General features: G+C 36.2%; 1 protein-coding gene across 3 annotated transcripts in view; it reads left to right on the top strand.

Moving 5' to 3' along the window:
• Virma (vir like m6A methyltransferase associated) overlaps positions 1–23,968 on the top strand; it is a 64,490-nt gene extending 40,522 nt beyond the window's left edge. The window contains exons 16-24 of one of the 3 annotated variants that reach the window (XM_063257568.1): positions 2,835–3,052; positions 4,988–5,120; positions 16,222–16,374; positions 16,894–17,054; positions 18,175–18,271; positions 20,501–20,667; positions 21,191–21,522; positions 22,920–23,063; positions 23,627–23,968. In XM_063257568.1, coding sequence (XP_063113638.1) covers positions 2,835–3,052; positions 4,988–5,120; positions 16,222–16,374; positions 16,894–17,054; positions 18,175–18,271; positions 20,501–20,667; positions 21,191–21,522; positions 22,920–23,063; positions 23,627–23,781 — 1,560 coding nt within the window. In that variant the 3' untranslated portion in view covers positions 23,782–23,968. Of the gene's footprint in view, positions 1–2,834; positions 3,053–4,987; positions 5,121–16,221; positions 16,375–16,893; positions 17,055–18,174; positions 18,272–20,500; positions 20,668–21,190; positions 21,523–22,919; positions 23,064–23,626 lie in introns of those variants that run through there. The other 2 variants (XM_063257569.1, XM_063257570.1) reach the window with 2 other exon arrangements.
• The last annotated feature ends 823 nt before the right edge of the window (positions 23,969–24,791 follow it).

The raw sequence follows: 24,791 nt of genomic DNA, 5'->3' as shown, positions 1-24,791 counted from the left end.
CTTTCCCTTTTAAAAAAATTTTTTGGTACTGGAATTGAACCCACAGCCTTTGTACTGAGAAACCTTTCTAGCTCTTTTTTTTGGTACTGGGGATTGAACTCATGATCTTCCACTTACTAGGCAAGCATTTGAGCCATTGAGTTACCCAGTCCTCCTTTCTTTTTTTTTTTTAATTTGAGATAGGGTGTTGCTAAGTTGCTAAATCAGCCAGGCTAGGAATTTGTGATGCTCCTGCCTCAGCTTTCCAGAGTGCTGGGATTACAAGTCTGTACCACCATGCCCAGCAAGGTTTTCTCTGAAGAGCTTTTTTCTTCTTTATAAGATTAGAGCTTTGGGTAATTTGTGTTGCCACTGATAATTTTTAGGGTTGGCTAATGTCTACGATGTTAATTTTTCCTCTAATTATATCCAAATTATTTTTGACTTTCTAGTGTTGTTTTTGGTTGCGTTAGTATGTTCTGTTGTTGGGACAGCTGTTGGCAGGTAGCAGCCATAGCTAAAGTTATAGTGTGTCTCAGACTACTATGCTTGTAGCTGTCGGGCAACAGTGTTAATATTTTTACTGATGTTTGTATTATTGATCCCTAGTTTACAGTTTTAGGAGATAATGATAACTGCCTTAGTTTTTCAAAACCCATTATGATTGGGATCTTTAGAGTTTTTTTTTTTTTCTTTTTGAGACAGGGTCTCACTACAAAGTTCAGGCTGGCCTTGAACTCACTTTTTAGCCCAAGCTGGTCTCAAACTCATAATAATCCTGTTTCAGCATCCTGAGTGCTGGGATTACAGGCCACAGTGCCATTTTAATTTATCAGAATGTTAACTGGTTATCAGATAGGACTTTTTTTCAGGGAGCATACTTTTAGTAAAGTCCTGTGCTGGAAGACAAATCCAGTTTGCTTATGTTTAAGACTAAAGTCAAAATGAAATTTTTTTGTATGATTTTTTTTCACCAAAGTGAACATGGTAGCCGGGCATGGTGTCACATGCCTGTAATCCCAGTACTCAGGAGGCTAAGGCAGAGGATCACTGAGTTTGAGATCAACCTGGGCTGCATAGTGTGTTCTAGGCTAGCCTGAACTGCATAGCAAAATTCTGTCTCAGAAAGACCAAAAAAAAGGAAAAGTGAACATGACAGAAAAGACTTTTGGGCTCGGTCAAAAGGATATTTTAAATCTGCCTTGGAGTGTGCATTTGATTAGTATTTGCTAAGTAATCTGCATGGGGTCGTATGACTACTGACTAGCACTAAAGTATCATTGCTTCCTTTTGATCACACAGACATTAGCCAGAGGCTCACTTTGTTGTATTTCCCTTCTGGCTGATATCTTTGTTTCATAGTTTTTTTCCCCCCCAGGCTGGTTTTTAAAAAAAAAAAATTATTTTATTTAAATTAGTCTCTATACTGATTTCCATAGTGGTTGTACCAGCGAACATTTCCACTGTTTCATAGTGGTTTCAATTTGTTGAAATAATGAAGCTGATGAAACATACCTAGAATGTTCCTGTACAATCTGGTTTACTTCAGTGAAAAGAGAAATTGGAAGGCTGAGGTAGAAAGGTCCTAAGTAGGAGTCCAGCCTGGCTAACTTGGTGATGAGATGTAGCTCAGAGCTCAGTAGAAGACCGGATTCAGGTCCCAATACAAAGAAAAAAAATAGTGGAAATTTTTACAGTTAATTTAGTCAAACTTGCTTAGCACTAGAAAACTTGAATTTTACAAAAGCAGAGAGAAATTTTTAATTAAAGACAGTTTAATGTCATTTGCTCCCATCCATCTTTTTAGAATATTTAGAAATTCCAACACTGATAATGCTTATTAAAGTTTATTTTTACGAATGATTTCTTGATAAACAAACAAAAACCCTGTACAGATGAATGAATAATACAGTAAGCTGAAGTATTTTAGTACCAATACTTAAAGCATGTGTTAGAGATAGAACTCTTGGACTTGTGCGTGGTGGGCACATACTGTATCGCTCAGCTCTGCTTCTGCTTCTCAAAATACCTTTTATTTAGTCATTTGAAAATAGAAACTTTCCTTAGTAAGGAGAATATTTTTAAAAAGTGTTCTTTTAAAGTAAAAATTTTATAAGGCATTTTAAGTCTTTTTAAGATGTGTATCTTTAGATTAACGTGTAAAAGTGCAAAATAGCTCCTTTGTTTTTGAGACAGGATATTATTTTGCATAGTTCAGCTTGGCTTTGATTTTACCATGTAGTGTAGGCTGGCCTCCAGCTTCGAGCAATCATCCTGTCTCAGCTTCCCTGAGTGCTAGGATTACAGACATGTGCCACCGGGCCCAGTTCTTCTTTGTTCTTGATGTATTTGAACCCTTTGCTGGGGATGTGGCCATAGTGATATTTTCATGACAGAATTATTAAGCATTAATTGATGCATGGTTTTGAAGTAACAGTTCTAAGTGATGGTGCTAATCATTTTCTTTTTTAATCATTTTTTTTTCTAGATAATTTTTTTTTGTTGTTGTTGTTGGTCCATGTTTGCCGTACACAAAGATCACAGTCCTTATGGGGAGTTGATATGTGAACGTAACACACCTAATTCCTTTTCAATGTTTCCCTTCCTTCCTCCCTCTGATACTTTTTTTTTTTTTTTTTTAATTTAAAATCTTTTTTTCTTTTTGAGACAGTGTTTTGCTATGCAGTTCAGCCAGGACTTGAACTCACTTTGTAGCCCAGGTTGGGCTTGAATTTGCAGCAATCCTCCTGCCTCAGCTTTACAAGTGCTGATATTACAGGGTTGTACTGCCATGCCAGGGCTGATACTCATGTTAAACATGTACTTTTTCCTCTTTTTCTCTTTCTCCTCCACAGGACATTGCACTTATTTTACCAACATCTTCTGAAAGTTCTATTTCAGAACTTGAACAGCTCTCCAATTCTCTACCGAACAAAGAATTAATGGTCTCAATATGTGATTGTCTGTTGGCTACTTTAGCTAATTCTGAGAGCAGTTACAACTGTTTGTTGACATGTGTTAGAACAATGATGTTTCTTGCAGAGCATGATTATGGATTGTTTCACTTAAAAAGGTAATGCTTTGTTTAATTTTATATACTCATAAGTTTAATTTTTTACTCTGTCACACCCTCCCTTGGTAAATTAATTCATACCTATTGTAGAAGGCATTTGACTTCTTGGCTAAGAAAAATTTGCATTATGCTGGAAAAAATTTTTTGCTGTTAAGTAATATTCCAACCTTCTGGGTTGTTTCTAAGTTTTAAAGTTATCGATAAAGCTGATGTAAACTTTGCATATAAATTTTTTTGTGCACCTAAATTTTTCTTACTCTTGCATAGGTAGCTCAGAGTGCAATGATTATGCCATTATGGTAGATTATGTTTAGCCTTGTACAAAACTCTCAAACTTCTCCATTTTGTATTTCTACCAGTAAGGCATGAGAGTTTCAATTGGGTCTCATCCTCACCAGAACTGGGTATTGCCAAGATTTCTTGTTTTATTTTGTTTTAATTTTTCATAAGACAAAATGTTGTGCTGGGTATGGTGGCGCATGCCTGTAATTCCAGCACTTGGGGAACTGAGTCAGGAGGATTGCCATAAGTTTGAGGCTAGCTTGGGCTACAGAGTAAGTTGGAGAGCAGCATTGAATAGTGAGATCATGTCAACAAAACAAAACAAAACAAAACAAAACAAAAAACAAAACACTGTTATGTTCCCCAAACTGACCTCAAACTCCTTGACTTGGGCCAGGGATATAGCTCAGTGGCACAGCACTCCGGTTACTTAAATACATACATACATACATACCCCGTTGGCTTAACCAGTCCTTTTGCCTCAGTCTCCTGAGTATGTGAGACTAGAGAGCCATCTGCCACTGGCAAGCCTTGCCAGAGTTTTTGATTTTAGATATTCTGATGAATATGTTTTAGCTCGCAACTTTTGATCTAACATAGGGTTATATGTAGTGCTAATAACTGGTATAATCCAATTTTGAACCCATCCTACAATTTTATCTTTGTATGTATCTTCATTCCAGTTGTACTTTTTCACTTTGTTATGGTATGAAGTTCTGAAGAGTAAGAATCATTATTTTTCTTTCTTTGGTATCATTTTAGCAGCCATATAAGATGACATTTCATAATCTAACCATATTTTCCAACTATAAACACTATATGCTTAGAGTTAATATCATAGTTGTTTCCGTTTTGGCTATGTTATAGTTCAAGGGACATAATTGAAATATTGAATAGTTTGCCCTTGAAATCTTTTTGATCATTTAGGAACAGCATAAATGCTTAGAGTAATTTTACCACGTCTATATATTATTAGGATTTTAAATACATATTTGTCTGTTACATTGAAATGTTTCCCATATTGGACTGGCAAGTTAGCTTGCAGGCCAAAACAACCTGCTTCTAGTTTTGTATGTGGCCACAGCTTATTGGAACATCACTTACGTTGTCTAAGAGTACTTGCTCACCAACAGAGTTGGTAGTGAGTGAGGCTGCTGCTGTATCTAACAGGCCAGCAGAGTGGTATGTAGCCTGCAGAGCCCACATTTTTTGTCATCTGACTCTGAGAAGTTTGCTGACCTTTATTCTATATCCTTGATTTCCTTCTGTTAGATCAGTGTTCTCCTCCTTTGTAGCTATTATGACACTTAGTTTTATCTAACCTATGCTGCTTTCTGACAGCTGTATCCCTCTGATGTTAGAGAGGTTCTCAAATTATAAAAAAATTAAACTAGCACTTTTCTTATGTTAGATTTTATAAATTGACTCTGGGGAAATGTGTCTTTGTGAGCTTCAAGCTTGGATGTAAAAGCAACTGGATCTGTAGATACTGCTTCGTTACACTCTGTATGCAGGCACACTAAAATACTTTTAACTTCTTTTAAATGATGGAATAAAGTTTATTTTTTCTGACCTTAGGTAGTTCATTGCTTATACAGTTTATAGGCTCATCTTTTAACCCAGTGTCTCCTCTGTATTTTCTTTATTTTATAGTTCCTTAAGGAAAAACAGTAGCGCTCTGCATAGTTTACTGAAACGAGTGATCAGCACATTTAGTAAGGACACAGGAGAACTTGCATCTTCATTTTTGGAATTTATGAGACAAATCCTTAACTCCGAAGCAATGGTAAGTTTGTTTGTGTTTATGTTTGATGGTTTTTTAGTTTTGCAGAGTTAGTTATAAATTAAAGGAGCAATTTTAAATACTTAAAATTTTCTCTGCCCTTGTACTACTATAAATAACTGCTTTCTGCTTTATTTTTAAGAAATAAGATATTTAAGATGAATAGATTATATTGAATATAATTTAGTAGGTATTATTTATGATACTATTTGCCAACAGAGAAAGACACTACCTAAAATACTTTTTAGTTTAGAATAATGTTTGCCATTCTGTTACCTTGTTAGGCTACTTCAGACTAGTTAAGTTTTCTTGGTTTCTTAAATATTTATTTATTTTAATAAATAATAAATTATTTTAATTTTAATAATTTTAATAAATAAAAATTATGTAATAAATATTTTAATAAATAACTTGACTAGTCTGAAGTCACAATTACAATAGTAATTGTGGTTTGAATGCTCACTCCTGGGTGTTAGGGATAACTATTAAAGTTTTGTTTTTTTTTTACTATTAAAGTTTTGGTAGTAAAATATTTTGGACTTTTTTTTTTTGAGGTAGAGACTTACTGTGTAGTTCAGGCTGACCTTGACTTACTCTGTAGCCCAGGCTGGCCTTGAATTTATGATGATCCTCTTGCCTCAGTTTCCTGAGTGCTGGAATTACAGGAGTGCACCACCACGCTTGTCTATTTTGGATTTAGAAATAAATTAAATACTTCATGTATTCTAAGACCTTATTACAATATAATTAAGATTCATTTCATTAGTGTTTTATAATCTTTGTATATTGTGGGCCCAATTTCAGAAGCAACTAATAGATCTGGTTAGTGGTTGCACTTATACTAATTTAGTTTGGAACATTGTGATATATTTGAGTGTTAATTTGAACAAGTTTGAGAACCTTCAAATGAAGAACTGTTGTAAATTTTATGTTGATATTCTTGCTCCTGTTAGAGTTTAAATGTATGATTATTCCCTTTAAAAAAAGTAAATAGAATATATTTTTACTAAAAAAAAAAGTAATTGCAAATAAGTTTGGGAATATTTCCTTGATGGAGGTTAACTATGCAAATTAGTACACTGAAAGCTCTAAGAAGTCTTTGGTGTTTTGCTGGGTTATAATTTAGCTTTGTTTAAATAGATTGCCTGGGGGGAGAGAGAGAGTGTGTGTGTGTATGTGTGTATGTGTATACATACACATTCTGTCATTATGTATTCAGTCAGCAGAGGTTTAAGAAATTAATTTCCTGCTTAAGATTTCTGTTTGGGCAAAGTTGTAGATGACCTTTCAGTGGAGTGGTACCAATGTAAATAGATTATGGGAGTTCATAAGCAAAATGTGTCCGGGCATGGTGGCACATCCCTGTAATCTCAGCATTCAGGAGGCTAAGACATGAGGATCACTGTGAGTTTGAGGCCAACCAGGGCAACATAGTGAGTTCAAGCATAGCCTGAACTACTTAGTGAGAACCTTTCTCAAAAAACAAAACAAAAGCAAACCAAAAAAATTATAAACTTACTAGATAGTATGTTTTCTCTTGGCATGTAATTTACTTATTTATTTTGATGCCCGGGATCGAACTCATGACCTCGCGCTTTCTAGGCTTATTGGCATGTTATTTAGACTATAAACCCTTTTTAGTTGCTGGTTGTGTTTGTAGATATTGTCTTGCTAATTTTATTGGCAAGACAAAACGAATGTCTAACTTATTAAAGTCATTATGTTTCTCACTTGCTTTGATTCTGAGAGCTTGGCATATTTAACAGTAAAGATACGAGTGCCCTCGAGATTTTAGTGTTTTACCAAATATGACTCTATTAGGTCCTAATAACTGGCACTGCTAGCAGAATAGTTTGACAGATTTTCTTACATACATCATCTACTCATGATCCAAAACCACTAACCAGTTTTCACTCATAGTATCCACACTTTGCTTAGTTCTCAGAACTTCTAACTAATATGTGTTCTTACTCATTCCAGATCAGTGATTTCCTTTTTCACCTCCTTCACTGAGAAGACTAAGGCCATCCTGGTGAACTTGTAAATCATTCCACTCGCCCTTATGTTCCAACCTCTTCTTAATGCATTACTTCCTTCCTTAATTAGAGGAAAATGTATCTTTGTGTCACTCCTATCTACAACCCTTCTACACTTTCTGCCTATAATGTAGATCCTGTTGTAATATTTTTCCTGAATCTTTCCCCCTCATCTCTGTGTATTTCTCCTTGCCCTTTGCTAATGGTAGACTCTGAATATGCAAAATAAAATTCATTGTCTTCCCTGTAAACTTGATTAATTTTTTGTTAATTGGACCGTTGATATCCTCTTAACCTCAAAGAAAGAAATCATGCAATAGTAGCCAACTATCTTACTTGTTCAACATCTTCCTTCCTTTCTTTTTTTGGTCTTTTTCCTTTTTATCGGTACTGGGGATCAAACTCACAACTGCCAGCTCGCAAGGCAGGCACTTATGCTGCTGAGCTAAATCCCCAGCGCCCCCTTCCTTGCTTTCTTATTCTTTTCGGTTTTATTGTCCTCTCAAGACTCTGCAGTACAGGGTGCAACTGAAACAGCAAGAACTAATGGGTATCTTTGTCTTATCTTTGGCCTTAGGGGAAAGGCCAAAAAAGTCTTTCACTATTAAAATGTGTTAGCTGTGGATTTTTAGATGTTTTTTATTAGATTCATCCAGTTTCATTTTATTCTTAGGTGAAGTGTTTTATCATGGAAGTTGTTGGTTTTTGTCAGATGCTTTTTCTGAGTCTGTTGAGATCCCAGGTCCTGTTCATACAGATTGATTTCTGTGTGTGGAACTAACTTTGTGTCCTGGGAGAAATCCCACTTGACCTTAATATAGGATCCTTTCTCTGTTGCTGGATTCTGTTAAGTTTTTGTTACTGAGGATTTTTATGTTTGTCTTCAGAAAGGGTCTTGGCCTATAACTTTGTTTTTATGTGATGTCTTGGGCTTCAGTGAATGAACTAAGAGATGTTCCTTCTTTGTTTTAGGAAAAGTTTGTGAAGGATTGTTTTTATTTAAATGTTATATGGGATTCACCAGTGAAGTCACTTGGGTTTGGGCTTTAAATTTAATGTAATTTTCTTATGTCAATACTAATTCAATTAGCCTGTTTAAATTATCTGCAACTTTTTGAGCATGTTTCAGGAGGTTTTTTTTGTTTTTGTTTTTGGCATTGGAAACAGATCCCAGGGCTAGGCAAACGGCACCAGTAACACTCTCAACCTTTCTCCCCGCTAGCTAGCTAAGTAGTTTAGCTAAAGGTTTGTCAGTTTTGTTGATCTTTTCAAAGATAGTAGTTCCCTCTTATCTGCCGTTTTGCTTTCCATGGGTTTAGTAATAGATTCTATTTAAAATATTAAGTGGAAATTTTCAGAAATAAACAATTCATAAGTTTTAAATTGTGCATCATTCTGTGTAGTATTTTGAAATCTCACCCTGTCCTGCTCCATCCTGCAGAACACAGGTCATCTCTTTGTCCAGTGTATCCACATGGAACATGCTACCCATCAGTTAGTCTGTCTCTTACTAGCCTTTTTGGTTGTCAGAGTGACTACAGTGGAATGTACCAGTTACTGTACTCATGATGGTGCCAACCTGGAAATGCAGTGATGCTGGGAGTTTATGATTACAGTATAGTGCTATACAGTAATTGCTTTATTATTTTTAATCTTTGTAATACGTATGTATATATTAGAAACAACATAGTATAGTTAGGGTTAGCTATGGTGTCGCATTGACTTGGGGGCATTTGATAGGAACTATTGTAAATAAACTTTTATTTTATATTTTTTCATTTAATTCTGCTTTATGTTATTTCCTTCTTGATTTGAATTTTGTTTGCTTTTCTTTTTTGTGGTCTCTAAAGGTGGAAGATTAGATTACAGATCTTCCTTCTGTTGTAATATAGGCATTTATTTTGCTCTGGATACTGTTCTTCGTACTTCCCTAAGATTTTGTTTTGTTTTAATTATTGTTCATTTTAAAGTTTTCTGATTTCCAGTGTGATTCCTTCTGTTTCACTGATGTTTTTAGGAGTGTTTAATTTTCATGCACATGTGAATTCCCCAATTTCCTTCAGTTACCACTGTCATTCTGTTCCATTCTGATAAGAGAGCATACTTCGTTTTATTATAGTCCTTTTAAATTTCAGCCTTGCTTCTGCCATTTAGCATGTAATCAGTTCAGAAGAGTGTCCTTGTTCACAAAAGTTTGTGTTTTCTGTGGCTGTTTGGTGGAATGTTCCATAAATGTCTTATTAAGAGTTGTTGATTTGTAGTTATTTAAACGATTTCTTTGCTTATTTTTCTGCCCAGTTGTTCTTTCCACTCCTTAAGTGGGGTACTGGTTTCCAGCTGTGCTTAAATTGTCCCCCGTTAATTTGGTCAGTTGTTTTGTTTCATGTATTCCTAGGCTTTGTTGTTGGGTGCATATATATTCATGATTATTATATACTCATTATAAAGTGTTCCTTTTCTTCTCTCTAGTAATAATCTTTATCTAATTGTTTCTTATTATATCCAGCTCAGTTTTGTATGCTATTTATATGGCATGAATTTTTTCTATTCTTTACTTCCAACCTCCTTGTTCCTTTTATTTTTCTCTTTTGGGATATTTATGTTTAATAATTGGCAAGGTAGGATTTCTGATTTTTTTTTTGCCATTTACTTCTTATATATTTTGTATCTTTTAAAAATTTTGTTATGCATTTAATTTTAATTTTTTTTTTTTTTTTGCTGTCTTGACTTCCTTGTTGTTTATTTTACTAATTTTTAAAAGTTATTTTGTGGGGATTTAGCTCAGCGGCATAAGCGCCTGCGTTGCAAGCAGGCAGTCATGAGTTCGATCCCTAGTACCGATAAAAAGGAAAAAGACAAAAAAAAAAAAGTTATTTTGTGAGTGCTCCGGGAACTATAATTAATGCAATAATTTAAACATTCTAGTTCACATTAATACCAGTTTAATTTCAATAGTGTACAAAACTATATTTCCATCTCTTCTGAGCCCTCTTTCCTTTGTGCTGTTATTGTCATATAAATTTCATTTTTATATAGTGAATCCATCTAGTTTTATAGTTAACTGGTTTACTTAGATTTTAATTCAAATGGAAGAAAGATACAAAGATTTTTGTTTGTTGTTGTTGTAGCCAGGGATTGAACTCACGACCTCGCATTTGGCAAGCAGGCACTTACTACTGAGCTAAACCCTGGCCCTGATACAAAGATATTTTTATGCTATAGTATTTGTTATATTCAGTTATGTAGTTGATCTTTATTGGCAGTTTTTATTCCTTTATGTGGATTCAGATTACTGTTTAATTTCAATGTCAATTTCATTTCATTTCATTTCAGTGTCAATCTTCAGAAGTTTTTTGTAGTGTTGCTCAACTAATGACAAACTCTGTCTTAATTTCTCTGTCTTTGTCTCTCTCTGTGTGTGTCTCTCTGTCTCTCTGTGTCTTTCTCTCTCTGTCTTTCTAGGGAGACAAAGTCTTGGTGTATATTTTAGGATGGCCTTGAACTCTTACTATGTAGCCCAGGCTACATAGTAATATGTAGCCCTCCTGCCTCAGCCTCTGAGTGCCAGGAATATAGGTGTGTACCACTACGCCGGATTCTCTGCATTTTTGCTAGTTATATCATTTTTAGTTGATAGACCTCTTCTTTCAGCATTTTGAATATGTCTTCCCATTGCATTCTGGGTTTCTTATGAGAAAACAGCTCTTGGTCTTATTGAGCATTTATCTTACATGTATATCACCTCTCTTTGTCTTTTTTTTTTTTTTTTTTTTAAAGCCAGTCAAATTTAGCAGTGAGGGGGTGGTATACCAACTTTAGTGACACTAATGTTAATATGTTCTGATAACCCACTGCCATCGGACCAGCTTTGTCTTTGTCTTTTAAACAGTTTGATTATGATTTGTTTAAATGTGGATCTCTACAAGACTATTGAGCCTAGTGTTTTTTGAGGCACTTGGAAGTATAATTGCATTATATTTGTAAAGTTTTAAAATTTATTTTGTCAAATATTCCGATTCTTTCCTATCTCCAAGTTCATTCTTTTGCTGGTTGAATCTGTTGAGCGCTGGAGTAAATTTTTAGTAATTATAATTTTCCACTTCAAAATTTATATGTATAAAATGCATTTCTTAGGCCTTCATTATTTTGTAATGTACTGTATTTATTGTCTTTCTAGTTTCCTTTCAAACATTTCTTTCTCTGATAATTTAAACAAAAATTATTTGTTTTGTTTTATGGGTGAGGCAGTGCCAGTTTTTGAACCAGGCCCTTTGCACTGAGCTACATCTCCAGCCCTTTTTGTTTTTTGAGGCAGAGTCTTGCTGGGTTTCTAAATTATTCAAGCTGAGCTCAAACTTGGAATCCTGCCTCAGCTCTCAGTGTGCTGAAATTACAGGCATGAGTCACCATGCTCGGCTATTTTCATACATACATGAGTAGTTTTGTGTGAGATATTTCTTACTTCAGATTATATTTTCATACCCTATAATAACTTTTGGTGTCTCTAGGATAAATTTCAAACTTTGTAATATGTCATTGAAGAACATTTATTATGTGGCCAAAAGAATGCAAAAAGAAACAAAAAATGCTTGAAATAAAATGGATTTTTTGGGGAAAAAAAACCCCCCACAAATAAAAGCAAAAACCCCAAAACCTAACTACTCTTTTAATCATCCCTCCCTTAGAAAACATTTTATATTATGCTATTGTCCATAAATCTTGTCCACTACCCCCACCAAGACAGGCCTTCTGCTTGCTAGGCAAGCACTCCAGTGCTGAGCCACCTTCCACCCTCCCCCCCTTCTGGCAGTACTGGGGGTCGAACCCATGACCTCACCCTGGCCAGGCAGGGCTTATGTCACTAAGCTAAATCCCCGGTCCTTCCACACCTTTTTAAAAACTGTTTTGAGACAGGATCTCACTAAGTTGCCTGAGCTGGTCTCAAACTAAGCCTCCTCAGTGAGATGCAGGACTGTGCCACTGCTCCTGGAATTTTTCTTTTTGTGGCCATGCTTCTTTTAATATGTTGTCATCTCTTTTTTTGATCAGACTATAATCGGGTCATCAGTTCTCATGTATCCTACTTGATGAAGGTTTTTGAGACTGGCTTTTCTTCTCTACTTTTGCTTAGATTTCTGTTTTGTAGAGCATTTATCATGACCTACTCCACTTTATGAATACTCGCTCAGTTAAGCCACAGACCAGGACACGAGGACTGTCTTTTCCCCAGAGCTTTTATATAATGTCTTGTGCCACTGAATAGACGAGGTATATGGGGTTTTTTTTTGGCAGGGGAGGGATGTTTGTTTGTTTTGAGACAGGGTCTTGCTACCTAGTTCAGGCTGGCCTTGATTTCTCTGTGTAGTCCAGGCTGGCCTCAGATTTGTGGTGATCCTTCTATCTCAGCCTCTGAAGTACTGGGATTACAGGCATGTGCCACCATGCCTGACTAGTTGAACTATTTGACAAATGAATACTTTGAAATGATATTACACACAACGTTGATAGAATTTATATTTCCTGAAACACAGCATGGTTTTTTAGGATTATAGTAGATTATAGTTTAAAATCTTTTAAAAAGTCTTTGTTATTCTTTAACACCGTAATACGTAAACAGAAAACTTGAAAATATGTTAAATTTGACTCTAGATTTTCTAAGACTTTTTTTTATTTTTAGGTTTTTGTTTTGTTTTGTTTTGTTTTATTCCGGGATCAAACTCAGGACTGTGGGCTTGCAAGGTAGGCGCTTATGCTGCTGAGCTAAATCCCCGGCTCTTAATTTTAGTTTTTTGAGACAGTCTCAGTATTTTGTTCAGACTGACACTGAACTCACTGTGTAGCCCACGATGGCCTCTAACTTACACTGATCCTCCTGCCTCAGCCTTCCAAGTGCTGGGACATAGGTATGCGCCACCATGCCCGGTATAAGATTACTGTTAATTATAGGCCAGTGGATTAGAATTTATTTTTTATTTTTTATTTTTTTTGTCTTTTTCTTTTTTATCGGTATTGGGGATCGAACTCACGACTGCCTGCTTGCAAGGCAGGTGCTTATGCTGCTGAGCTAAATCCCCAGCCCCGTGGATTAGAATTTGCAAGACATTTCATTTTGCTCAAAACACTTCTTATAAAGATGCAAGAAAATATGGAGAGACTTTGGATTATGTAAATATTTTAATTAATTCATAGTATTATCTCTCTTAAAACTTTTTAATGTATGTCAGTAAGTTTAGTGATCATTTTGGCTTCCTTATCAGTTCTTCCGCCCTTTTTGTGGAGGAGAGGTTGAGACAGTGTCTCACTACGCAGCTCTCACTATGTAATCCTCCTGCTTCAGCCTTATCATGCCATCACTGTCTTCTTTTTTTTGCTTTTTGAGACGGTTTCCTTGTGCAGTTCAGGCTGGCCTTGAGCTCACTTTGTAGTCCAGGCGATCCTCCTGCCTCAGCCTCCCAAGTGTTAGGGTTACAGATGTACCCACCACACCTGGCCCCAAAATACAAACATTAAAGTTGAAAGATATTTTGATTTTTTTCCTTTGCCAGTTTATATACCATTTCCTTTCTTGTTTTTTTGCATTATCTAGCACTTTATAGTACCATACTGAAAGGAGTGGAAAGAGGAGACACGATCCTCACATTAGTGAGGAAGCGTTTAGTTTTTCTTAGCATTCAATAAGATGTTAGCTATTGTTTGTTACAAATATTCTTTATCAAATTGAGGAAATTTTACTGTATTCCTTGGATTTTCTTCAAATGCTTTTTCTATAAATATTAATATATTTGATTATCATTAGTTTATTTTAGAATATTAAACTACCTTCATATGCCTCTGAGGTAAATCCCACTTGGTTTTGGTATGTAGTTCTTTTTGTGTATTATTGATTGATTATGCTTTGTTGAGGATTTTTGTACTTGTGTTCATAAGATATATTGGACTGTAATTTTCTTGTAATGTCTTTGGCTTAAGTAGACTCATGTGTTTTCTAAGAACGGGTACATTCCAAGGAATCCACTGTTTTTTTTTTTTTTTTTTTTTGTCTTTTTCGTTTTTATCGGTACCAGGGATTGAACTCACGACTGCCTGCTTGCAAGGCAGGCGCTTATGCCGCTGAGCTAAATCCCCAGCCCCAAGCAATCCACTGTTAACTGATTTTACCAGTATGCAAGCATGGACTGTGCTTACACAGATGTGCGTAGTGTAGCCTGGTGCATACGAGGCTGTGGACACAGTGCTCCTGAGCCTGACCTTGTGCAGCATGTTACTCTACTGAATACTGTGGGCATTTATAACACTAGTAAGCCCTGCCTTGGGGTGACTGTGGAATAGGAACTTTTCAGCGTATTTATACTCTTATGGGACCACTGCTTTCTGTGCTATATATTGTTGACCAAAATACCATTCTGTGTTGCCTGATCGTGTGAAGGTATTGGCCTTGTAAAATGAGTTAAGAAACTTTACCTTTGCTTCTATCCTCTGAAAGAGACTGTAGAGAATGGTTATAATTTGTTCCTTAAATGCTTGATAACATTCATCATTCATCCCATTTAGGTCTCCCTCTGTTTTTTTAAAGCTTGTTTTGGTATGTTTTCTCTGAGCTTTAAAAGTAATAATAATAATAAAAAAAAGTAATCATTATAGAATTTCTAATTTAACTATACTGATTTGTCATCTCTTAGTGAAAGTGATATGAATAACAATGAAAGATGAGAGAAGCCAGATAGATGCCTTTCCAGATGCTTATGTCCATAAGCTGCATAAAGTCTTAGTTTATGGATATTAACCATTAGGATTCCTTTCATGTGAACCCTGTCATCTGTTCTGGTCAGTGTGCTCTATTTTAAACTCCTTTATCTTATTTTTTAAATGAAGCAAGGGCTGGGTCATTTACCGGCCTACCCCCTCATCCCAGAAGAATACATGAAGTTGTTGAGGACAGAGTAGCTACTGATTTTCATGAAAGCACTAAGCTCTCTTTCTGATGTGATACAGATCATCACCTCAGTCCAGCTTTTCTGAAAGGAGTCATTGTGCTCAGGTTTGGTGTTACCAAGTGGGATTTTGTAAAGAATTTTTGTTCAGGCTGGATGTGGTGGCACACATTTATGGTCCCAGCACGGGAGGCTGAGGCAGGAGGATTGCTGGGAATTTGAGGCCAGCCTCAGCCACATAGTGAATTCAAGACCAACCTGAACTACATAACAAGACCATGTCTCAAAAGAAAAAGAAGTTTCAGTCAACTTTTTATGGACACTTTGACCCATTATAAGACAAATGTTATGAACTCCAAACAATTTTAATTCTGTATGTCAATTTAGAAATACCAAATCCTGCATCTGTATTGGTGGTTACCCTTGTTTCTTGAGTTTACTCCTGAGCCATTTAAAACAGCTATATCACAAAGATTTGAAAGTATTGTTGGGCATGTACGTGACTGTGTATTGTATGTCTTTTCATGGGAGATTTTTAAGTAGAAAATACTTTTTTTTTTTTGCCAGGTTCAGTATAATCTCAAGTGTGATACTTTTCCCCTTAGTTTTTGCCTTATCTCCAAGTACTTAATATAATGTCTTTTTTGTTTGGGGAGGGGAGACAGGGTCTTGCTGTGTAGTTCAGGCTGGCCTTGAGTTCACTGTGTAGTCAAGGATAACGTCAAATGTGCAGCAATTCTCCTCTGTCAGCCTCCCGAGTGCTGGCATTACAGGGCTATGCCACCATGTTCAGTTGTAATACAATTTCTGATTCCTGTAGTTATTTGTTTCAGCAGACGTTAATTCTTGAGCATCAGTCAGTGTTCTGTATAGCCTACAAGTACTGGTGTGTTTGCTATTGAACGTTTGTCTTGAGGAGTTTTGGTGTCAATAAGTTGAATGTATGTGTTTACCCATTTATTTTGTGGATCTTATTCAAAGAAATCATCTTTCAACTTGAGCTAACTAAATCTCCTTGTAGTGATACAGTGGGGACCAGGGGAGGATTACAGCAAATGACTTAAATATCTGAATAAATTGAGAAGCATCTTTGCAAATTTTCTGCTCTCAAATTTAACTTGTGTGTGACATTTACAGGGTTGTTGTGGAGACGATAGTGGTCTCATGGAAGTAGAGGGAGCTCATCCATCACGGACGATGAGTATTAATGCTGCAGAGTTAAAACAGCTTCTACAAAGCAAAGAAGAAAGTCCAGAAAATTTGTTCCTTGAACTAGAGAAGCTTGTTTTGGTAAAAAAAAAAAAAAAAAAAAAAAAAGCAGAAACAAAATAGTAACAGCATTCTTGAAGCATACTTTCTTCTCAATTTGACTGGACAAGTTTTCATAGGGACCTTTTTAAATAGTGAATCTTTAGTTGGGTATTTATACCATTCCAGATAACTCTGAATTAATAATTTGGAGTCAAGTCCTCCCTTGTTACGAATCTTAAAGAAAAAACAAAGGCAGTGTTTGTCTATTCTTTGAATGTATTCCGCCCCCTACTGCCATTGTTCAGAACTACAAAGGAGGTGGGGCGGTATCTTAGTGATTGTTTGCCTAGCATGTGATCCCCAGCCACAAAAAGAAAAGAATGACAAGTGTTTTTGGTGTTCATTTTAATAGGTTTAAGTTTTTAAGATCACTTCTTAATGATGTTCTAGTTTTTAATAGTGAGATAACTCACCCTTTTCTGCTAGAGTCAGTAGATTGTAAACACGTGTGTTCAGGTTTTACCCACATCTTCTCATTCTGCTTTTGTTTGTGTCTAGGAGCATTCAAAAGATGATGACAATCTGGATTCTCTGTTGGACAATATAGTTGGCCTTAAGCAAATGCTGGAGTCGTCAGGTGACCCTTTACCTCTCAGTGACCAGGATGTAGAACCAGTGCTTTCTGCTCCAGAATCTCTCCAGAATCTGTTTAATAATAGGTAAAACGTACAGTGTCTGTGTTTGAGTAGATGGTATTTATCTAGTGGCTGGAGCAGAGAAAGGATCAGTAAACCTCTCTCTGTAAAGACCAAGACAGTAAAAATACTAGACTTTCAGACCATATACAGTCTCTGCATAGCCTCCTGTAGTTTTGTTCATTTGTTTTTTTAAGAAAAAAAATTAAAAATATATAAACTTTTCCTAGTATGCAGATGGTACAAAAATAGGCTGCCAAAACAGGCTAGGCTTTACCCGTTCCTGGTTTAGAGGACATGCATCTGTTAATCTTTGGAGCACTAATATTCTAATGACCATTTAATATGTCAGATTTAGCATATATATTACCACATTATTCCTGTGGTGTGAGAAACCAAAAGTGCATATAAGGATCAGAATGTGTAATAGATATTGGGAAACAGAAAATGTTCAAATGCGAAGCAGAACAAGGAGGGTGAGGGGACAAGAAAAAAAAGAAAGAAAGAAAGGGAAACAAAGGTTTGTAAATAAAGAGGGGAAAAGGGGTTGAAAGGGGAGGGGAATGAGAAAAAATGCAGCAAGTGTGTACATGTACCCATTTGCTATGATGAGTGGGATCATTATAAAATGTACCAATAAAAATGGTGTGCATTTTTAGAAATGAAGTATAGACAGCTTCTGTGTAAATTAGTATAGTAAAGTAGACTTTCCTTTTAGGAAGTAAAACTAGGGCTCTATTTTATTTTATGGAAAGGTCAACATTTTTACAGTAGGATTCTTTTTCATGTTAATGTGTTGTTTGTTTCTTTTTGTCTTGCTGGGGATTTAACCATAGTGAGCTACATTCCCAGCCCTTTTTTATTTTTTATTTTTAGATAGGATCTCACTATAAGTTACCTATTCTGGGCTCAGACTTTTCTCCTGCCTCAGCCTCCCAAGAATGCTGAGATTATGGGGCTATGCCACTATGCCCAGTTTAAATGATTGATTTTTAAGAACACTTAATTCTTGAATAATTTTTTAAGTCTCTAGGTGCTAATTTTAGTAATATTGTAGAAATAGTATTTGTAACTGTTCTTAAAAGGTAAGCTGGAATGTTTGATTTTACATTCTGCTTTTCACCAAATATTTCTGGTGTTCTAGGACTGCATATGTGCTAGCAGACGTTATGGATGACCAGTTGAAATCTATGTGGTTTACTCCATTTCAGGCTGAAGAGATTGATACAGATCTGGATTTGGTATAAAGGATTTTATTACTAAATATTTAGAAAAAAGTTACTGATGTTTATGTTTGTTTCATTTGCATACTATCAGCATGACATATTATAGGGTTGTTAAGGTCCACTTGCGGACTAGTGCAACATTATTTTTAATGTCATGTGCTCAGTTAATGGCCTCCAGAATTCTCAGGTTTTTTTGCAGGGGGGGTACCAGGGATCCAACTTGTGACCTAGTACTTGCCAAACAGACACTTATGCCACTGAGCTAAACCCACGGCCCCCAAATTATCAGTTTTTAATGCTACTTATTTTGTTTTTTTTTTTGGTTGGTAAATTGTATTTTCAAAACGTGACTTTTAAGGCCAGGTCAGTTTTGTTTTACAATGTTTTAAACATTGTAGTATCTGTGTTTATTTCCTGTTAAGGGTCAGAATGAGAGGAAAGGAGTATAGAGTCATCCAGAAGACATTTTTGCATAAATACTATGTAAGGGAATAAATGACAAAAATAGTCCACAAAATAATGGTTCATTCTTGAAGCTGGGTTTAAGGAAAGGAATGCTGTAATACTTGTTTTCAGTTTGAGAACTTACAAAGAATGTATTTGTTATAGTGTGGTTGAGAAGTGACATTGTGAAACCTAATTGTTGAATGGGTAAGAGTATAATTAAAAGATTTTCAGTTTACATGTAATTCCAGTGTTCAGGATGCAGAGATAGGAGGATCAGGAGTTTGAGACCAGCTTATTACATACTGAGTCCCTGTCTCCAAAAAACAAAGAAAAGGAAAAAAAAAATTAGTCAACTTTGTGCTTCTTAGAGATCTATATAGATGATTTTAGTTACATCATAAAAGAATGGTTTGTTTCACATTTAAGATGTACTTACTGCCTATTTAGGAGGCTGAGACATGAAGATCAGAAGTTCAAGGCCGGCATGGGCAACCTAGTGAGACACTGTCTCTAAATAAAATAAATGTAAAAGCTACTGAGGGTATCTTCAGTAGTGAGAATGTTTGCCTGCCATGTGTGAGGCCCTGGGTTTCATCCCCAGAGGACTATAAAAAATGGAGAGTATATTTACTATACTGAAAACTCCTTTCCTTTTTTTAAAAATACATATAAGCTGATTGTGGTAAATATGCCTATAGTACGAGCCGCCTGGCAATCTAAGGTAGGAGAATCGGGGTTCCCAGTAACTTAGCATTTTAGGAAGATTCAGTCTCAGACTAAAAAGTGAAAAAGGCCTGGAGATGTAGTTCAGTGAGAAGGCCCTGGGTTCATTCCCCAGTACCTCTCCTTGCTCTCAGAGATCACATATACCTTGTTGCATTGTAGTAAAAATCAGGTTTCTAGGTAGCATAAATTGTTCAGTGACTTTAGAGCTGCACGGTTCAGTAAACTTTCCTCATGCTGGAAACATTACAGTCTGCCGTCAGCACAGCCCCACTGCCCTTGAGTGAGCATCGTGCAGTTGAAAGGTGGGTGTGTGGATATGTAGGGGGATTTTATTCTGATTTAAATGTAGGCACTACAGTTGGTGAATATCAACTACCATATTGGGCTTTTTGTTGTTGTTGGTTTTGAGGAATGAACATGGCCACCATATTGGGCAGCAGAGGTCTAAAATATTTTTTTGAAGTTATTTTTATAACTTTTAAATAGAATCTCAGCTCTCTTGCAGTGGTGATTGTGACCATGGTTTAGGAATTTCACATATTTAAAGATAGTAAGTTTGAAAAAAGTAAGCCTAATTTTGGCTTATTTCAAATTAAACTTAGGTTGGAATTTCATTAAGTGCACAGAACTTGGGGGAATCTATGGCATGGAATTCTTTTTTAATAGAAATGGCTCCTGTACCAGGGCTGGCACAGTATGTTTCTTTCATGCTGTTTTAGCTGGAGTTATCAGAGTATTAATTTATATAGGGAAAGCCTGAGTTCCCCACCAGGCCTCTGGAGTTACAGTCCTGCTTTGAAGAGGAACACAACCAAAAGGAAGTAGTTGAATTCTTGAAAGAGTTTTGTTAGTATGGTAGTTATTGCTGTTAACTGCCAAGGATACTGGTTTCTGGAAAGGTCCAGGAAAGAGGTAGATCTATAATTTATTTACTGTGGGAGTTCAGTGAACCATATAAATTATTTAATATGGGAATTCAATGTAATATATAAATAATAAAAATTTCTTAGTCAAATATTACATTTAATAGTTACCTTTCAGATGTGTTTTGTTTCACTTTTATGGCTGCAGGTAAAGGTTGATTTGATTGAACTCTCTGAAAGATGCTGTAGTGATTTTGATCTGCACTCAGAATTAGAGCGCTCATTTTTGTCAGAGCCATCATCTCCAGGGAGAACTAAGACTACTAAAGGATTCAAACTTGGAAAACATAAGCATGAGACCTTTATAACTTCAAGGTAAAATTTATTCCAGTGAAGATCTTATTTATGTATTTTAAGAGATACAAAACTGATAAAAAGGAAGTTGACACAGTACTTGAATCATAAATGTTGTTTGGATTTTTTTAAGATAACAATTTTGAAAGCTAGGAATGTAGCTAAGTGATAGAGCACTTGCTTAGCATGTGTGAGGCCCTGGGTTTGATCCTAGCCCCAAGAAAGATTGTACCCAGGACTGTAGGCTTGCTAAGCACATGGTCTATTAAAGGGCTATCCCTAGCTTTTGTTAACAGTGTTTGTTACTGGACTTTGAAATATTTGAACAATAAGTGAACTGGATTGTTTTTAAAACTGTTAGTCATATCAGTAAAATATGAGAATTATTTTTAGCTAGTTTGCTGTTATATGAGAAAGTAATATAGATACTTGCAAAATTAACAGTTGAAAAAAAAATGAAAGTTTTCAATATTATAGAGACTATTTTATTTTCATTGGAAATATGAGAAAAAAATGTTTTCATGGAGTATTTTTGTTTTAATAGTGGAAAATCTGAGTACATTGAACCTGCCAAACGAGCTCATGTTGTGCCACCACCAAGAGGAAGGGGCAGGGGAGGATTTGGACAGGGCATACGACCCCATGATATTTTTCGTCAGAGAAAACAGAACACAAGTAGACCACCTTCTATGCATGTGGATGACTTTGTTGCAGCTGAAAGTAAAGAAGTGGTCCCCCAAGATGGAATACCCCCACCAAAACGGCCACTCAAAGTATCACAGAAGATTTCTTCTCGTGGTGGATTTTCAGGCAATCGAGGAGGACGAGGTGCTTTTCACAGTCAGAATAGGTTTTTTACACCACCTGCTTCAAAAGGTAACTACTTATGTGTATTTTCTAATGGGTTAGAACATGGGAATGTTAAAATAAGTGATTCACATGGAAGACATCAAAATACATTATTTTTCTATTACTACTACAGTTGAGTTGCTTGTAGACCAGTATTAGTAGACCAGTTGTACTCTTTACAGAGTACTCTTTTTTTTTTTTTTTTTTGTCTTTTTCCTTTTTATCAGTACTGGGGATCGAACTCACAACTGACTGCTTGCAAGGCAGGTGCTTATGCCACTGAGCTAAATCCCCAGCCCCCAGAGTACTGTTTTGGGTTTTTTTTTTTTCTTTCTCATTTTTTATCGATATCAGGGATCGAACTCACGATCCCTGATATTGCAAGTGCCTGCTTGCAAGGCAGGCACTTATGCCGCTGAGCTAAATCCCCAGCCCCCAGAGTACTTTTGCATATGGGAAGAACTCTTTTTTTCTAAAGTTAACCTTTGATATATCTTTTAGCAGTGGGTTTATAAGAAGTTTGGGCCAGGTATAGTGTTGCACAGCTGTAATCCTAGCACTCAGAAAGCTGAGGCGGGAGGAGTGCTACAAGTTCAAGGCCAACCTGAATTACTTAGTGAGTTCAAGGCCAGATTGAACTACATAGCCTGTCTCAACCACTCATCCCCATTTTTTTTTTTTTTTTTTTGGTACCAGGGATTGAATTCAACAACTGTGCGATTACAAGGCAGGCACTTAGGCCACTGAGCTAAATCCCCAGCCCCATGGAAATCAGTGAGCAATGTTTTTTTCCATTTTTTTTTTGGAAGGGAGCTAAATTTCTTTTTTACATTGAGAATTTTGTCTATTTTTCCTAAGCAATATCTGTCTATAGTTGTACTTCTCACCAGTTCCCTTCAGATTGTTCTGTGAAGTTCACCATTCCTTCTCTTATCTGTTTGCTTCCTGTTACATTTGATCTGTTTTAAGTTATTTCAAGATTTTGGAAAGTAGAGAAATTATTTTTTCCTGGTTGATTGATGATACACCTTCATTCTTGCTTGCTGTTTTACGAGGGTGAGAGTAAAGGGAATAGTTTACATGAATAGCAGACTCGTAGAGGTGTCAGAATCTGTTGTAAACATTGTGTATAGTACCCTTGTGCCCATCCCATAAGAGGGATGCTGTAGGAACCCCACTTCACAGAAGAGAAGTTTGTTCTTGAGCTGACCAGGAAACATAAATGTAAGTGGCAGAAACAGTATTTGAACTCGGGCAGTCTGCTTCTAGAATCTCTGTCAGACTTCCAGTAAGCAGTATATTCATTCAGTTTATAGAATTTTTTTCCCATCCATTAATTTTGAAGATTAAGAGAAACCTGTCAAATCCTCTTTAATCCAGTTGAGGAGGTGAAGAATACAGATTTTGCTTGTGTTTGTGTGTAGGGAACTACAGTCGTCGGGAGGGAACAAGAGGCTCCAGTTGGAGCGCTCAGAGTACTCCTCGAGGCAACTACAGTGAAAGTCGTGGCGGCCAGAGCAACTTCAACAGGGGCCCTCTTCCCCCGCTGCGGCCACTCAGCTCTACCGGTACAGACTCCCGCTGGCGCCTTCTGTTCAGATTGTTCAGTGTCACAGACACACTCATTTTAGAATATTAGGTTATAGGAGTCAAGTTTGTATCATCAAATTTTTAGATTCCGAACCGTTTGTATAATCTGAAGTTTAATGGTGATGTGCTGTATCTCAGTACTGAAAACTAATCCTTAGGATGCTATTTTAATTACAAGGTATCCTGATAACCTATTTTCTTACAGTATTTTGTTTTCATTTACACTACTGTGGTATAAGTGTTTTTTTTTTTTTTTTGTAAAGAAACTACATTGTTATACCATGTTTAGGATTTTTATCAGGAATGTTTGTTTTTAAATGTATTTTTGTCTTGTTATATTTAGTGTATAGTTCTTGTATATCATATACTTTGCCTATTTAAAATGTTCAATTCAGTAATCTTTAGCACATTCACTGAACTTTTATATGAGGTTTTAAAAAGTCAAAAGTAGGTCTTGCTTTAAGATCAACTTTGTAGATTAGTACTTATGTAGTGAGAGAGGACAGGATGAGGAACTAAAAACTGTACTGTTTCCTTTCAGGCTACCGACCAAGTCCTCGGGACCGAGCTTCTAGAGGACGTGGGGGACTTGGACCTTCCTGGGCCAGTGCAAATAGTGGCAGTGGCGGATCCAGAGGAAAGTTTGTTAGTGGAGGCAGTGGCAGAGGTCGTCATGTACGGTCCTTTACACGATAAAATGCTTGGGAACGTCCTAAGTGTATACGGACATTTCATAAGGACAATAAAAAAATGAGACAACGAAGGACCAATTTAGACGTAGCTATTATCTGGAGACATCTGAGAGAATATTTTTATCTGAAGAAAGCAGGGTTTGTTTGATACCTAACATGAGATTTCAATAAAAATCCAAACTTTGTATTTATGTTTGTATATATTTTTCTTCTTTTTGTATGACTGTTGAGAAAATTTCTAGGTAGAAAGAGAACTTGTATTTTTCTTGCTATACCACAGATGTTTCCGATCTTTCTCAGCCCATGTTACCTTTTAGTGTCTCAGCAATGTTTTCACAGCATATGTAGGCCAAAAGAAATACCTAGAATTTCTGTTTCCTAAACAGGCCCAAGAATTTACTTCATCACTGCTGGTGACTTTGGACAGTGTACAACATCTCAACCTTGGGATTGGTTTCATTTCCTGCTTCACTGTGCTGCTTGCACAGTGCTTTCTGTCAGACTGCTGAAAGTTTTGCAAAGATACACTGTCATGCGGAGGAATATAATGTTACCTAATGTGAAAAATGTAAACTACCTCAAATTAGTAGTCTGCTGGTGTCTGGCAGGTGTTGCTATGTGTCCTCCAAAATTTGAAATATGTGGCGATTCCCATGTTAATTTACTAAGGTGCCCTGGTATAGTTTGGTAGCCATACCTATACCAAAAGAAACAAACACTTCTTTATGTTGGAAAGAGGTACAAATTCACTTTATGTTTCAGCTTTGGACCCACTGACGTTATTATATAGTTATTTAATGCCTGAAATGAGACATCTTCTAATTCTGTAATTTTGAGAATCAGAAACATCTAATAAAAGCTGGACTTTTTATTTAGAAATAAAGCTAACTTTGACAAAGTAGCCATATTGTCCCCAAGGTATGTCATAACACACTGAGCCAATATAACTGGCGTAAAATACAGAGTACTCGTGAAAAACAAGTGTATGAGTCTTACTCTATCCTTTTATCACTG

Source organism: Cavia porcellus, unplaced genomic scaffold (genome assembly GCF_034190915.1).
Source record: "Cavia porcellus strain 051 isolate PalLab524CR breed Dunkin Hartley unplaced genomic scaffold, mCavPor4.1 scaffold_10, whole genome shotgun sequence".
Lineage (NCBI taxonomy): Eukaryota > Metazoa > Chordata > Mammalia > Rodentia > Caviidae > Cavia > Cavia porcellus.
This window is presented reverse-complemented; position numbering and strand designations above follow the sequence as displayed.